This window comes from Eufriesea mexicana, unplaced genomic scaffold, assembly GCF_001483705.2.
Source record: "Eufriesea mexicana isolate 0111107269 unplaced genomic scaffold, ASM148370v2 scaffold657, whole genome shotgun sequence".
NCBI classification, from domain to species: domain Eukaryota; kingdom Metazoa; phylum Arthropoda; class Insecta; order Hymenoptera; family Apidae; genus Eufriesea; species Eufriesea mexicana.
The window spans coordinates 206,834-221,275 of record NW_016908821.1 but is presented as its reverse complement, the minus strand read 5'-3'; the positions used below and the strand labels follow the sequence as shown (position 1 = coordinate 221,275).

At 46.1% G+C, this 14,442-nt stretch overlaps 1 protein-coding gene across 1 annotated transcript in view; it reads left to right on the top strand.

Moving 5' to 3' along the window:
• Nucleotides 1–10,567, top strand: part of LOC108546331 (homeotic protein empty spiracles) — an 82,242-nt gene extending 71,675 nt beyond the window's left edge. Inside the window, exon 3 of the mRNA XM_017898349.1 lies at nt 10,295–10,567. Coding sequence (XP_017753838.1) covers nt 10,295–10,567 — 273 coding nt within the window. The remainder of the gene's footprint in view (nt 1–10,294) is intronic.
• The last annotated feature ends 3,875 nt before the right edge of the window (nt 10,568–14,442 follow it).

Here is a 14,442-nt window from a genome sequence, read left to right as displayed (position 1 = left end):
TAAAATAATAAATTAAATAATTAATTTTAATGAAATAATAAAATTCCATTGTGTGGGGAGAATGGAAAATAATATCTAAGACCCTTTTAACAACTAACACGCAATAAAATTGTACTGTATTTAATAAAATAATAAAATAATAAATGTTATATTTAATAAAATAATAAAATAATAATCTATTTGAAAGGATAAATCGGTACACCTTTGCCAGAGGTTTCTCTGTCTCTCTTCACTCTTAATAATAATTACACTTACGTATTCACTCTTTGATACTTCTGAGACAACTATTTCATTCTATCACATTTTTCTCAATATTTTTTTAAATACCATTCTTCTTCAAATATTATTTTCTCAAATATTTTCCGTCACTACACTGCACTCGGTCACACTATATTTATATCACGTATTGCACAATTATAGAACAAATGAGTTTCACTTACTCACCTCACTCACATTAACACACACAAAACCGACACTCGCATGTTGTCATATTAATGAAATAAAAGTCAAAAAAAAAGAAGGGAATTTCTCACAATTTTTGGCTGTGTATCAATAAGATAAAATCACGTCACAATCCTAAATTGTAAAAAATAATTTCTATTTAGCAATGTATCAAATGGAAGTTACGTCAGGATCAGCGATAGCAGGAAGACGCGTTAGTAGTCGAAGGTCAAAGGATAATGGATTCCTCGGGAGCTCCTTTAACGCGTCGATGGTGTCTCGCGATCAGTGAATTTATTGGAGATTGTTGGCATAAATCCTGGTAAAGCGAGGAGCTTTAATTATAATAAAACGGCAGAGGGGCTTAGGTCTGCGTGCCACGAGGCGAAGAAAATGGCGGCGACAATCACAGTGTTAATTTCCATTAGGGAATATCCAATTTCCTCGGCGAGCAGGAAAAAGATCCGATAATTATATTTAACAGTGGACGCAGAGGCTTCCGATCGATTAGGCCTCGAAACCTTCCATTTCCCTCTGCTCTCCTTCTACTCCTTTTTTCCGCGATTTCATCTGACTATCTCGTAACAAGATCGACTGGACATGGACGTAATTAGAATGCCAATTATCAGATGGGTTTAATCGAGCCTGTGATTACCAGCTATCATCGCACGTCTCGCTTGCTATCCCCTCGCGCTTCTTCCTATATTGTATCCTCGCGATTCTAATTTCGAAGGATACAGAGATCGAACAGGAGTTTAATAAACACCGAGATTCATTTGGCAGATAACCTAGTTAAATCAAGTTCTCAGAATCCTTCATCGAGAATCTGCCCCGGTCTGTCTGTCGAGACAATTGGCAGGGATCTGGACCGAAGAAGTAATCCAATCTAGTAACCCTAATGGGGACTTGGCTAAAACGGACTTGGAAACTTCATCGGTGGATCTAGCTCAATTACAGGAGATCTATAGCACCGTTTAATCGATTAAAAATGTGTGGAATTAATGGACACTCGAATTTCCATAAAGGGGGTTCTAAGCGGTGTCAAAAGGAACGTTGAAACTTAGACTCTGATCCCCTTTTCTGGGACAGAAGTCAACGAAATGTCAAAGAATATAGTTTAGTCCAATCTTTCAGAAGGAGACTCAAAACTCGCGATGTGAATAGAACTCATTTTGCTATGACAGGACCCAGATTTCATCGAACAAAGCGACTCAAACATTGATCCCCCTGTCAGAATAGAAGTCAGGAGCAACACAAAGATCACGATATGAGTCAACTGAATTAAAATTTCGCGACGTTAGAGCTTTCCTGGAAAACTGTGTCAAACTTTGAGAAGGCTGTCAAAATATAGATCCACAAGATCTCAAAAGCCTAACCTAATCTAACCCCTGATTTATTTCAACATTCGGGATTTGGCAGAGGCTTGACGGAAATCCATCATCGATGCGTGCTGAGTAAAGGAAGGACGTGCATCCTAGCTCCTCCGGAGTGCCCTCTGAGTCCGAGTCGCGGCTCAATCGTCATGGTCGCCCCTAGGATCCGCGGGACGCCAATTACGCCCATGAACGCGTCGCCATCCATCAGCGAAATTTCCGAAACGCAAATATGGTCAGACAGTCGCTGCTCGCGACTCCTTTCCCGGCGAGGGAAGACGTTCCTAACCCGCTCCGCGGTGACTCGTCCTCGCACACCTGCGTCGACAGCCTCCAAAGCGGAGGCCGACGCGTTGCATCGTTGGCTCCGTGTCTCGTTCGCGTATAAGGTGTTCACCTGTCACTTAGACGCGTTCCGGGAGCAGCTTCAATTACGCTTTTCCCCGCGGTACGCGCGTGCACGGCCTCGTTATCCGGCGCGGAGGATCGCGCCGCTGAGACGTTCCTTGGCGCGATCCCCGAGGATTGATATTAGCCGTAATCCGCGTGGTAATTCGATCGATCGACCGGATGGAAGGCCGCGGCCGCGTTACTGATCGGTTATCCAGATCGAACGTCCGCTCGTCCTCGTGCACTGCTATTTTTGGCCTCACTTCCCTCCACTGCCAGGCTATGAAGGCTCTTGGCAGAGGAGGCGCCTTTTCTGGTAGTTTCGGCTGACTGACGGTTCATCCGGAGTTCTTTGATGCATGTCCAGGTGGAGAGGACCTGACTGCTGGAGCCTGGTGAATGGTTAGTAACGGATCGTGTGAGAAATTTCAGATTTTCAGGGTCTAGGTTGACAGGGTGCATTCTGAATACTGGATCAAGCTTCTTCAGGAATTTTACAGGGGTGGATGTGTTTCGTGTAACTTACTAAGTTAGGATTGACATGATCTGGGTCTATCCTTGTCACAGTATCGAGATTCTTGAGATGTTTCTAACTGTTATAATCCATATCAGAAGCTTTTGGCAGAAAATAGAATATTCTATGATAGATAGTCTCTAAGGTCCAGGTTTATCCTAGGGTCTAGGTTACTGTATGAAGCTTCTCAGTGAGTTCTACAAGGGTGGACATGTTTCATGCAATTAATTAAGTTAGGATTTACATGGTCTAGGTTTATACTTGTTACAGCATCGAGTTTCTTGAGACGTTTCTAACTGTTATAGTCCACATTAGAAGCTTTTGACAGAAAATAGGATATACTGCGATAGATAGTCTTCAGGGTCTAGGTCACTGTGTGAAACTATTGGAAGAATTCTACAGGGTTGGACCTGTTCAACGTAGATTACTGATTTAGGACTTACATGGTCTAGATCTATACTTGTTACAGGATCAAGTAACACGTAACTGTTATAATCCATATTAGAAGCCTTTGACAGAAAATAGAATATTCTACGATAGGTACTCTTCAGGGTCTAGGTCTATTCTAGGGTCTAGGTTACCATATGAAGCTTCTCGATGAATTCTACAGGGGTGGGCATGTTCCATGCAACTTACCAAGTTAGGATTGACAGGATCTAGGTCTATCCTTGTTACAGCATCAAATTTCTTAAAGAATCTACAGATTTTTCTCGCTTTCATAACTTCTGACATTAGAAGCTTCCAGTGGAAAGATAATATTCCACGATATTCAATAAAATACTTAATTCGTTCCACCGTATAGCGAAACCCTAAGTGTCCAAATCATCCCGCACAGCTCCTCGGATCTACCTAAACCATCGCGTCTCCCTTCCAACGCCATGCACATCCAACCCCTGGTCCCACCCTCTCGATCCGAGTAACACGAACAATTAGCCGAGGAATTAATGGCCGAACGAAAGTACGTACGGCGACGATGGGAAGGAAATTTCACGGTGACTGTATAGATAGAGCTAGAGGAAGACAAAGAGGCAGCCGGCTGAGCTCGTGTGTACCCAGGGGAACTTTTCGAGGATTGTGGCACTTAACGGATGATTAAGAGGGCAAATAGAGAAGCGCAACCCCGTTGGTTAACGTGGCCTCATACCCACGGCTCTAACGCTCCCAGCAGGACCCTCGGCGTGTCGTACGTTTAATCGAGTTACCCCCATTTCGTAATCACCCTACGTCCCCGAGGGTTGCCATGGCGACCGCGGGCGGTCCTGAAAGCCGATTGGCGGATCTTCACGCACGCGGAAACCCCGGCCACCCCTTTTCGCCCGACGTACGTGGCCTATTCCCCAGGATCAGCTCGAACGCTTTCGGAACCGACCCTCCCTCATCCCCTTTTACGCCGGCTGGATTTACACTCGGTTTAACCCGGCTCTCCATGCTACCTTCCACTCACCCCGCCGCCCCCGTCCAGGCGCTCCATCGACGCCAGTATTTTACGGAGGCGCGTTGTAAAAATCGCATAAAAGCTTCCAACAGCTTGGACGATTTATACGCGCGCGTTCCCCGTGATTTTATTTCCAACGGATACCCCTACGGTGGCTGCCCTGGTTCCCGGGTCTAGAGTCTTCAGATGCGCCGATAGAATCGCTTGTCATATTAATGAAATAAAAGTCAAAAAAAAAGAAGGGAATTTCTCACAATTTTTGGCTGTGTATCAATAAGATAAAATCACGTCACAATCCTAAATTGTAAAAAATAATTTCTATTTAGCAATGTATCAAATGGAAGTTACGTCAGGATCAGCGATAGCAGGAAGACGCGTTAGTAGTCGAAGGTCAAAGGATAATGGATTCCTCGGGAGCTCCTTTAACGCGTCGATGGTGTCTCGCGATCAGTGAATTTATTGGAGATTGTTGGCATAAATCCTGGTAAAGCGAGGAGCTTTAATTATAATAAAACGGCAGAGGGGCTTAGGTCTGCGTGCCACGAGGCGAAGAAAATGGCGGCGACAATCACAGTGTTAATTTCCATTAGGGAATATCCAATTTCCTCGGCGAGCAGGAAAAAGATCCGATAATTATATTTAACAGTGGACGCAGAGGCTTCCGATCGATTAGGCCTCGAAACCTTCCATTTCCCTCTGCTCTCCTTCTACTCCTTTTTTCCGCGATTTCATCTGACTATCTCGTAACAAGATCGACTGGACATGGACGTAATTAGAATGCCAATTATCAGATGGGTTTAATCGAGCCTGTGATTACCAGCTATCATCGCACGTCTCGCTTGCTATCCCCTCGCGCTTCTTCCTATATTGTATCCTCGCGATTCTAATTTCGAAGGATACAGAGATCGAACAGGAGTTTAATAAACACCGAGATTCATTTGGCAGATAACCTAGTTAAATCAAGTTCTCAGAATCCTTCATCGAGAATCTGCCCCGGTCTGTCTGTCGAGACAATTGGCAGGGATCTGGACCGAAGAAGTAATCCAATCTAGTAACCCTAATGGGGACTTGGCTAAAACGGACTTGGAAACTTCATCGGTGGATCTAGCTCAATTACAGGAGATCTATAGCACCGTTTAATCGATTAAAAATGTGTGGAATTAATGGACACTCGAATTTCCATAAAGGGGGTTCTAAGCGGTGTCAAAAGGAACGTTGAAACTTAGACTCTGATCCCCTTTTTTGGGACAGAAGTCAACGAAATGTCAAAGAATATAGTTTAGTCCAATCTTTCAGAAGGAGACTCAAAACTCGCGATGTGAATAGAACTCATTTTGCTATGACAGGACCCAGATTTCATCGAACAAAGCGACTCAAACATTGATCCCCCTGTCAGAATAGAAGTCAGGAGCAACACAAAGATCACGATATGAGTCAACTGAATTAAAATTTCGCGACGTTAGAGCTTTCCTGGAAAACTGTGTCAAACTTTGAGAAGGCTGTCAAAATATAGATCCACAAGATCTCAAAAGCCTAACCTAATCTAACCCCTGATTTATTTCAACATTCGGGATTTGGCAGAGGCTTGACGGAAATCCATCATCGATGCGTGCTGAGTAAAGGAAGGACGTGCATCCTAGCTCCTCCGGAGTGCCCTCTGAGTCCGAGTCGCGGCTCAATCGTCATGGTCGCCCCTAGGATCCGCGGGACGCCAATTACGCCCATGAACGCGTCGCCATCCATCAGCGAAATTTCCGAAACGCAAATATGGTCAGACAGTCGCTGCTCGCGACTCCTTTCCCGGCGAGGGAAGACGTTCCTAACCCGCTCCGCGGTGACTCGTCCTCGCACACCTGCGTCGACAGCCTCCAAAGCGGAGGCCGACGCGTTGCATCGTTGGCTCCGTGTCTCGTTCGCGTATAAGGTGTTCACCTGTCACTTAGACGCGTTCCGGGAGCAGCTTCAATTACGCTTTTCCCCGCGGTACGCGCGTGCACGGCCTCGTTATCCGGCGCGGAGGATCGCGCCGCTGAGACGTTCCTTGGCGCGATCCCCGAGGATTGATATTAGCCGTAATCCGCGTGGTAATTCGATCGATCGACCGGATGGAAGGCCGCGGCCGCGTTACTGATCGGTTATCCAGATCGAACGTCCGCTCGTCCTCGTGCACTGCTATTTTTGGCCTCACTTCCCTCCACTGCCAGGCTATGAAGGCTCTTGGCAGAGGAGGCGCCTTTTCTGGTAGTTTCGGCTGACTGACGGTTCATCCGGAGTTCTTTGATGCATGTCCAGGTGGAGAGGACCTGACTGCTGGAGCCTGGTGAATGGTTAGTAACGGATCGTGTGAGAAATTTCAGATTTTCAGGGTCTAGGTTGACAGGGTGCATTCTGAATACTGGATCAAGCTTCTTCAGGAATTTTACAGGGGTGGATGTGTTTCGTGTAACTTACTAAGTTAGGATTGACATGATCTGGGTCTATCCTTGTCACAGTATCGAGATTCTTGAGATGTTTCTAACTGTTATAATCCATATCAGAAGCTTTTGGCAGAAAATAGAATATTCTATGATAGATAGTCTCTAAGGTCCAGGTTTATCCTAGGGTCTAGGTTACTGTATGAAGCTTCTCAGTGAGTTCTACAAGGGTGGACATGTTTCATGCAATTAATTAAGTTAGGATTTACATGGTCTAGGTTTATACTTGTTACAGCATCGAGTTTCTTGAGACGTTTCTAACTGTTATAGTCCACATTAGAAGCTTTTGACAGAAAATAGGATATACTGCGATAGATAGTCTTCAGGGTCTAGGTCACTGTGTGAAACTATTGGAAGAATTCTACAGGGTTGGACCTGTTCAACGTAGATTACTGATTTAGGACTTACATGGTCTAGATCTATACTTGTTACAGGATCAAGTAACACGTAACTGTTATAATCCATATTAGAAGCCTTTGACAGAAAATAGAATATTCTACGATAGGTACTCTTCAGGGTCTAGGTCTATTCTAGGGTCTAGGTTACCATATGAAGCTTCTCGATGAATTCTACAGGGGTGGGCATGTTCCATGCAACTTACCAAGTTAGGATTGACAGGATCTAGGTCTATCCTTGTTACAGCATCAAATTTCTTAAAGAATCTACAGATTTTTCTCGCTTTCATAACTTCTGACATTAGAAGCTTCCAGTGGAAAGATAATATTCCACGATATTCAATAAAATACTTAATTCGTTCCATCGTATAGCGAAACCCTAAGTGTCCAAATCATCCCGCACAGCTCCTCGGATCTACCTAAACCATCGCGTCTCCCTTCCAACGCCATGCACATCCAACCCCTGGTCCCACCCTCTCGATCCGAGTAACACGAACAATTAGCCGAGGAATTAATGGCCGAACGAAAGTACGTACGGCGACGATGGGAAGGAAATTTCACGGTGACTGTATAGATAGAGCTAGAGGAAGACAAAGAGGCAGCCGGCTGAGCTCGTGTGTACCCAGGGGAACTTTTCGAGGATTGTGGCACTTAACGGATGATTAAGAGGGCAAATAGAGAAGCGCAACCCCGTTGGTTAACGTGGCCTCATACCCACGGCTCTAACGCTCCCAGCAGGACCCTCGGCGTGTCGTACGTTTAATCGAGTTACCCCCATTTCGTAATCACCCTACGTCCCCGAGGGTTGCCATGGCGACCGCGGGCGGTCCTGAAAGCCGATTGGCGGATCTTCACGCACGCGGAAACCCCGGCCACCCCTTTTCGCCCGACGTACGTGGCCTATTCCCCAGGATCAGCTCGAACGCTTTCGGAACCGACCCTCCCTCATCCCCTTTTACGCCGGCTGGATTTACACTCGGTTTAACCCGGCTCTCCATGCTACCTTCCACTCACCCCGCCGCCCCCGTCCAGGCGCTCCATCGACGCCAGTATTTTACGGAGGCGCGTTGTAAAAATCGCATAAAAGCTTCCAACAGCTTGGACGATTTATACGCGCGCGTTCCCCGTGATTTTATTTCCAACGGATACCCCTACGGTGGCTGCCCTGGTTCCCGGGTCTAGAGTCTTCAGATGCGCCGATAGAATCGCTCTGTCATGGCGGCTTGCCGGAGTTTTCAGAAATTGGACCTGGTCCACGAATGGTTACCTCTTTTCGATGATCTTGGTGGATTTACAAATATCCTCAGATCTGCGAGTTGACGAAATTCTTCAAATTGACAGCAGCGAGTTCTTCGAATTGGTGGAATTATAGGTTGCTCTTGCAGAGGAGAATATTTTCATCCGCAGTTGGGGTGTTTCGTGCCTTTTGATTGGGCTTGATAAATTCGATTTATTAGCCCTAATTGAATTACCTGATGGCACTTAATGGGGACGGAAATTGAAGCTATGTGTTTGACAGGGGTGAGACTATTTATAGAGTTCTGGGATCATAGAAATGGAATTTTATCTGGTAATCTTGACACGAAGAAACCGAGGAGCTGTTCGATGTTACTCTAAAGTCTTAATTTCTAGTACTACCAATTTTCCTTAAAATTCCTTTTCTTTCACTCCTTCGGCTACCTAATCTAACCTAACTTAGACAGTCATGGTATCATCGGCGTTAATTCAGAAAATTCTCCAGAAGATTCCGAAATTCCACCATAAGTTCGACCACCCGTGCACCCTCGTTGGCCTAACTCCAGCTAAACTCCATAGACGCAACGGTGTCACACTTCCCATTTGCAAACCGTATCCACCCCGTCGCGGCATGATCTGGATGCTCTCCGTTTCATCCCCGACGGCTAATCCGGGTCTTGTCAAAACCGCGCTGGATCGGATGTTAGGCAAACATCCCTTCCACCCCCTTGCCGCGCAGCAGCCAGCGACACAATGCTGATTTCACGCGTTGATAATTCGAAAATGGAGCCCTTTCAACCCTTCGCCGGCGCAGGAAGCAGGAACAGGACAATGTGTATCTAACAGTCAATTCGAGGACAATGCTCGAATTCTGGCTGTGTCTGGCTCCGTCGCAGCAGTCGTTTCATCCCTTTTTTCACCCTCGAGGGGTTCCGCGTCAACGACACGGACCATTGTAACCGGATACACCCCGTTTAAGGGGTGGCTCCTTGATACACCGGGGTGGATTATAACTAGTTGCCACTTAATTTGCCGCGACTGGAGGGTCGACAGCCCTTCGGTAACTGGATTGGCCCAATCGATTGGCGAACACGAGCGTTGAATCATTTACGCCTTATCGCGGCTCGATTACGCGAGCCGAGGGGAACGGCTCGACTGGAGTCTTGTCTAGTTACTTTTTTTTCCCCCAGAAACGTTTTCTATTTTCCGGTACTGGTCTTTGTCTGGACGTCCGTCGAATCGTGAGTCACGTGGTCGGCTAGTATCGCGGCGCGATGTTGTTACTGGGTGTACATTCGAGCTAGTGAAAAATATAGGGGAATAAATTTATGCGTTAATGCGTTGGTAATAAATATAACGATGCTAGGAGAAACGGGAAATCGAAATTCACCGTAGGCTGTCTCGAGAACGGCATCGATATAGAGTTGTGCTATAGGATAGAGTAATAATTCTCGCTACGAGACTAGTAAAATTCCCTAGGCCACTTAAATCACGATATTTCAATTCTCGCGCAGCAATGACCAGTTTAACTGTCTAATAAAATATTACAATACACTAACGGCGCGGAGTAATTTCTTCGCTGTCGTTTCATTCGTAAAATCGCAATCGATCTGTGTTTCAGTGTTAAGTTACTAGATGGCGCTTTGGTTCTTACTAAGAGACTAGTTGAACCCCCTAGATGACATATACCTATCGCGATATTTCAAACTTCTTTCTTCCATTGTCAATTTCAATATATAATAAATATCGTGACACCCTAGCAGCATAGCATAACCTCTTTATTATCATAATTTCACCCTCCATACTCGAGAGCAGAGCAAAATTCTCAAGAAGGTTCCGAACATTTATAACCTATATTAACCTTCGAATGACATAATGACACGTGGAATATTCCAATTTCAGCGAAACAATTCGATCGAATAAATTTTTTAAATTATTCCCAAGGGTGTCGTTAATTGTAGGAGAAAAGGAGCTTCGAATTTTGGCCAATTCGGGAAACTGCAATTGAACTGAAAGACGAACCTTGTTGGTTGCAGGTGAAGGTCTGGTTCCAGAACCGACGGACGAAGCACAAGCGGATGCAGCAGGAGGAAGAAGCGAAGGCGCAGCAGCAGTCTGGTGGCGGCGGTGGTGGCGGTGGCGGCGGTGGCGGAGGAGGCGGGAACGCGAACAACAATTCCAACAATAAGAACACCCATCACGTGAGCAAATGGCAACAGGAGACCGGCGATTATCACCACGAGGAGGAGGAGGAAGAGGAGCACATCGATCCGGAGGCCGAGGAGTGTTCCAGCGGCTCGGAGGCGTAGCTAGACGTTCTCTGCCTGGATTAAGGTGCCAGGAATTGCGTCTGACCGACGACGAACGATTACTCGAAATTCCACACCCGATAGTCGAAACGCGGGTCAATTCTGATCCAGTGAGAAAAAGAGAAGGAGAAGAGAGAAACTTTGGTGTCTCGCACTGTTCGACAGACGACTCGGTGGAATTGTCGGAGTTGCCGGGCCATCTCACGGGAGAATTTGGAATTGTTGCGTAGCGCGGAAGAGGTTGACGCCTTGGGGAGATGTACTCGAGAGTCGGAGGGAATAGGTGGAATTGCCGAGGCGGGAATCCATATTCCTATCGCGAACGTCCAAAGATCGCGCGAAGTGCGAGTTGCCGGAAGCCGCGAGGGCAGTGAACAGTGCGCGAAGTTTCGAAACACTGTCGGTGGAAACCAAAAAAGAAAAGAAAGAAAAATGAAAAAGAATTCGCGATTCGAATTAACCATCCGGAGTTTCCGAGAGAGTGGAATTGCGCGTGTATCGAGACTCGAAAGGACAGTGCGTGGTCGAGTGGAAAGCAAGATTTCATCCATGACGATCGACGCTCACGAGCCGCTCATAGGGTCGAGGAATCGTTGGAATCGCGATGCCCGGAATTGCGGAAATTCCGAAAGGTTCCGAGGGGTGTGCCAACGAAGCGCGAGTGCCAGGCAGAAGAGGCTAGGCGTCGCCGACGGCGATGGAATTGCCGAGGAATCGCGTGTCCCGTGAAATTCCAGACACCGCGGGGACACGAGCGAGACAGACGCGGAGACACGAGTCCCGCGTGCCAGATCGCGATCGTACGACCCTCGACGATTCCCGTGGACGTCGTCGAACGACGCCGGAAGACTGCGGATCTCCATGTTGGCAAGACTGACGTAGTTCCCCTATCCGTATCCACGTACACCACGCGTCGAAGGCGATCGAAGAACGCCGAGGAGGAACGGTGGCCAGAGACGGGGCCGCGAAAAACTCGATCCGGAGCGTGGTTCCATCCGGAGGATCGACGGAATTGCGCGGGTCTTCGAACGTCGCGGAAACTGGATAATGGAGGCATTGTTCCACGGGGCTGGACCAAGCCAAATGGACCGGTTTCCGGCGGAAACGCCGGCGTCGGAGTAGCCCGAACGCTTCGAAGAACTTCGCCGACCTCGAACTATCTCTAACCCTCCTTTCTCCGTGGAATTGCGCCCGTTTCGACGATATCAATTTCGTCGCACCCTCGTGTTTTCCCTTCCTTTTTTCCCCCCCTTTCTTTCTACCATAGTTCCTCGATCGTTTCGCAGAAAACTCAACGCGACAGAGACGTGGAACGTTCCCGAGGAGCGGTGAGTTCGAGGATACGTTCCTCGGGGACGTTCGGCCGAAGAAGAAGGGACCGGGATTACCGGGAGCCGTAATCCCGCGCGTAGATCGTCGCGTTCACACGCATCTTGCCATAGATCGTCCGATGGCGGAGCAGCCAGCCCGTGTACATAAATAAATATCGAGAAGAATCGTAGACTGTGATCCGTGGCGGATCAGGCGTCCTGCGTCTCGCGGAGAACTCTCGCGGAGAAGAAGGATCGGTCCTTTGTCCGAGACGGGGGGACGCGGTATCTGTGTATGTATGTATGTATGTGTGCATGAGTACGCGAGCGTGTAAATAATTCGCGGAGGAAAAGCGCGCGGCTTTTCGAGATCGTGGTGATTGGACGGGAGGTGCAGAGATCGGTATAGAGGATGAGAGTAACGGAGATATGTGAGTGCCAAACTTCGTACCCTTTTTAGCAGAGTGAAGAATCCCAGTGTAAACTCGAGTTGTACTTGCGAATTGTATTTAACGTCGTTGTCCCACGAGCGACCAGTATTTCCCTTTGTCGAATCGATGTCCGAGATGTACTGACGATTTAAATTATTATATCGATTACGTTTAGCGGGGCAAGCTGGGCGTGGCGGCGACGCACGATCGTTCACGAGGAATCCTGTTTTCCTTTTGCGCCCAAATTTTCATCCTCCTACGCCATTTTCTCGCCCCCCTCGGTGCCCCGGTCACCCTCGAGATCGCACGTCCATCCGGTTCGACGACTCGAGGCGATCGAGGGGACAAGGGGGTAGCTCGGACGGAGAAACCGTGTCGATCCGGACGAGATTTCGAAACGGTCGTCTCGACGCCGCTGGAAACTCGTCCGGATCGAGATGGATCGTGATTTCTCGGCGAACGATCGGCCTGCACGCTCGACCGGTCCGTTTTGTAAATACGTTGTACATAAAAGAATTGTGATTTTACTCGACGTGCAAAAGGCGTAGGATTGTACGGTCATTCGGATGATTCAGTTCGTGTTCTAACGATATAGCGAAATAAATTATATCATCTCTTCACGACAACACGTGTGCGTTTCATTCACCAGCCTTCAGTCGGGGACCCGTTACACCGTGACGGATGGATAGTGGGATCGCGGTAGAAGCACAGGATGCAACGATGTTGTTAAGGAACGACGATTTCGAAGGATGGGAATTTTGTTGCTAATTTATAAAGCCGATAAAACGTGTCTACAGCGATCTTAGCACTCCGTGGGATGGAAGAGGATCGCTGAGCTTGCTCCGACACTCTGCTTATCAGTTTCGCTGCGAGTCACTTTGGTTCTACTGCATTTCTAGCTACGGGTTAAGGAAGTCGAGTTAAATTGAAAATTTAATAGGGAAATTACTCCGGGGAAATTTCTAGATTTTTCCGATCACGACTGGGGAATTTATTTTCGTAACGGGGACACGGGAATTCGAACGTGTAATATGTCCCGTTCAAGATTCTTGCAACATCCTCGGTTGAAATTTTAATAATCTTTGGCAAACGGATTTAAAGCTTGACGATTAATAAGAGTAGAAAATACGGGATTCGACATTCGTATCCTGCTAGATAGTATCTTGCTTCAAAGCATTCTCCAACGTCTTCCATCGACTTTCTAATTAGATTTTGTTTATGAATCTAGTTTTCGATTATGATGAATTTTTCGACATCCTTTAAACTTCAAGATCTACGTCGCAATTAACGTCGAGGAGCTACGTCGAGGAAAATAATTCCACTCTTTCGATCACTTCCGCAACATGCTCTAGTAATCTTCCAATGATCTCCGGCTTAAAAATTTCATTTCCTATTTAATTTATGGAAATATTGTTCGACGGACCTAGAATTTAAATAGTCACTACTTTGCAGCTAGAGAAATCCAAATCTTCGACATACTGCGTTGATTTTACCATGATTTTCCATTTCAAAATTTATCTTTCAATTATTAGAAATTCTCTAAGATCCATCAAATTAGAAGATCCATTTCATGATTAACAAAAATCAAAATTTATATTTTACTAAATAATATACCTTCTTCCACGAGTCCTTTGTCATCCTAGATCGATTTCTGAATCATTTTCATTTTGGAAATTTATTTTTCAATCATCAGGAATTTTCTATAATTCGTTAAATTCGCAGATCCATTTCATGATTAACAAAAATCAAAATTCATATTTTACTATATAATGCACCTTCTTCCACGAGTCCTTTGTCATCCTACATCGATTTCTGAATAATTTTCATTTCGAAAATTTATTTTCCAATTGTCAGGAATTCTTTAAGATCCATCAAATTCGAAGATCCATTTTATGATTAGCAAAAATCGGAATTTATATTTTACTAAGTAATACACCGTCTCTCACGAATCCTTCATCATCCTCCATTGATTTCTGAACAACCTTCATTTTGAAAATTTATTTTTCAGTCGTCAGGAATTCTCGAAAATCCGTCAAATTCGAAGATTCATTTTATGATTAACAAAAATCGAAATTTATATTTCATCGAAGAATACACCTTCTTCCACGAGTCCTTCATCATCCTCCATTGATTT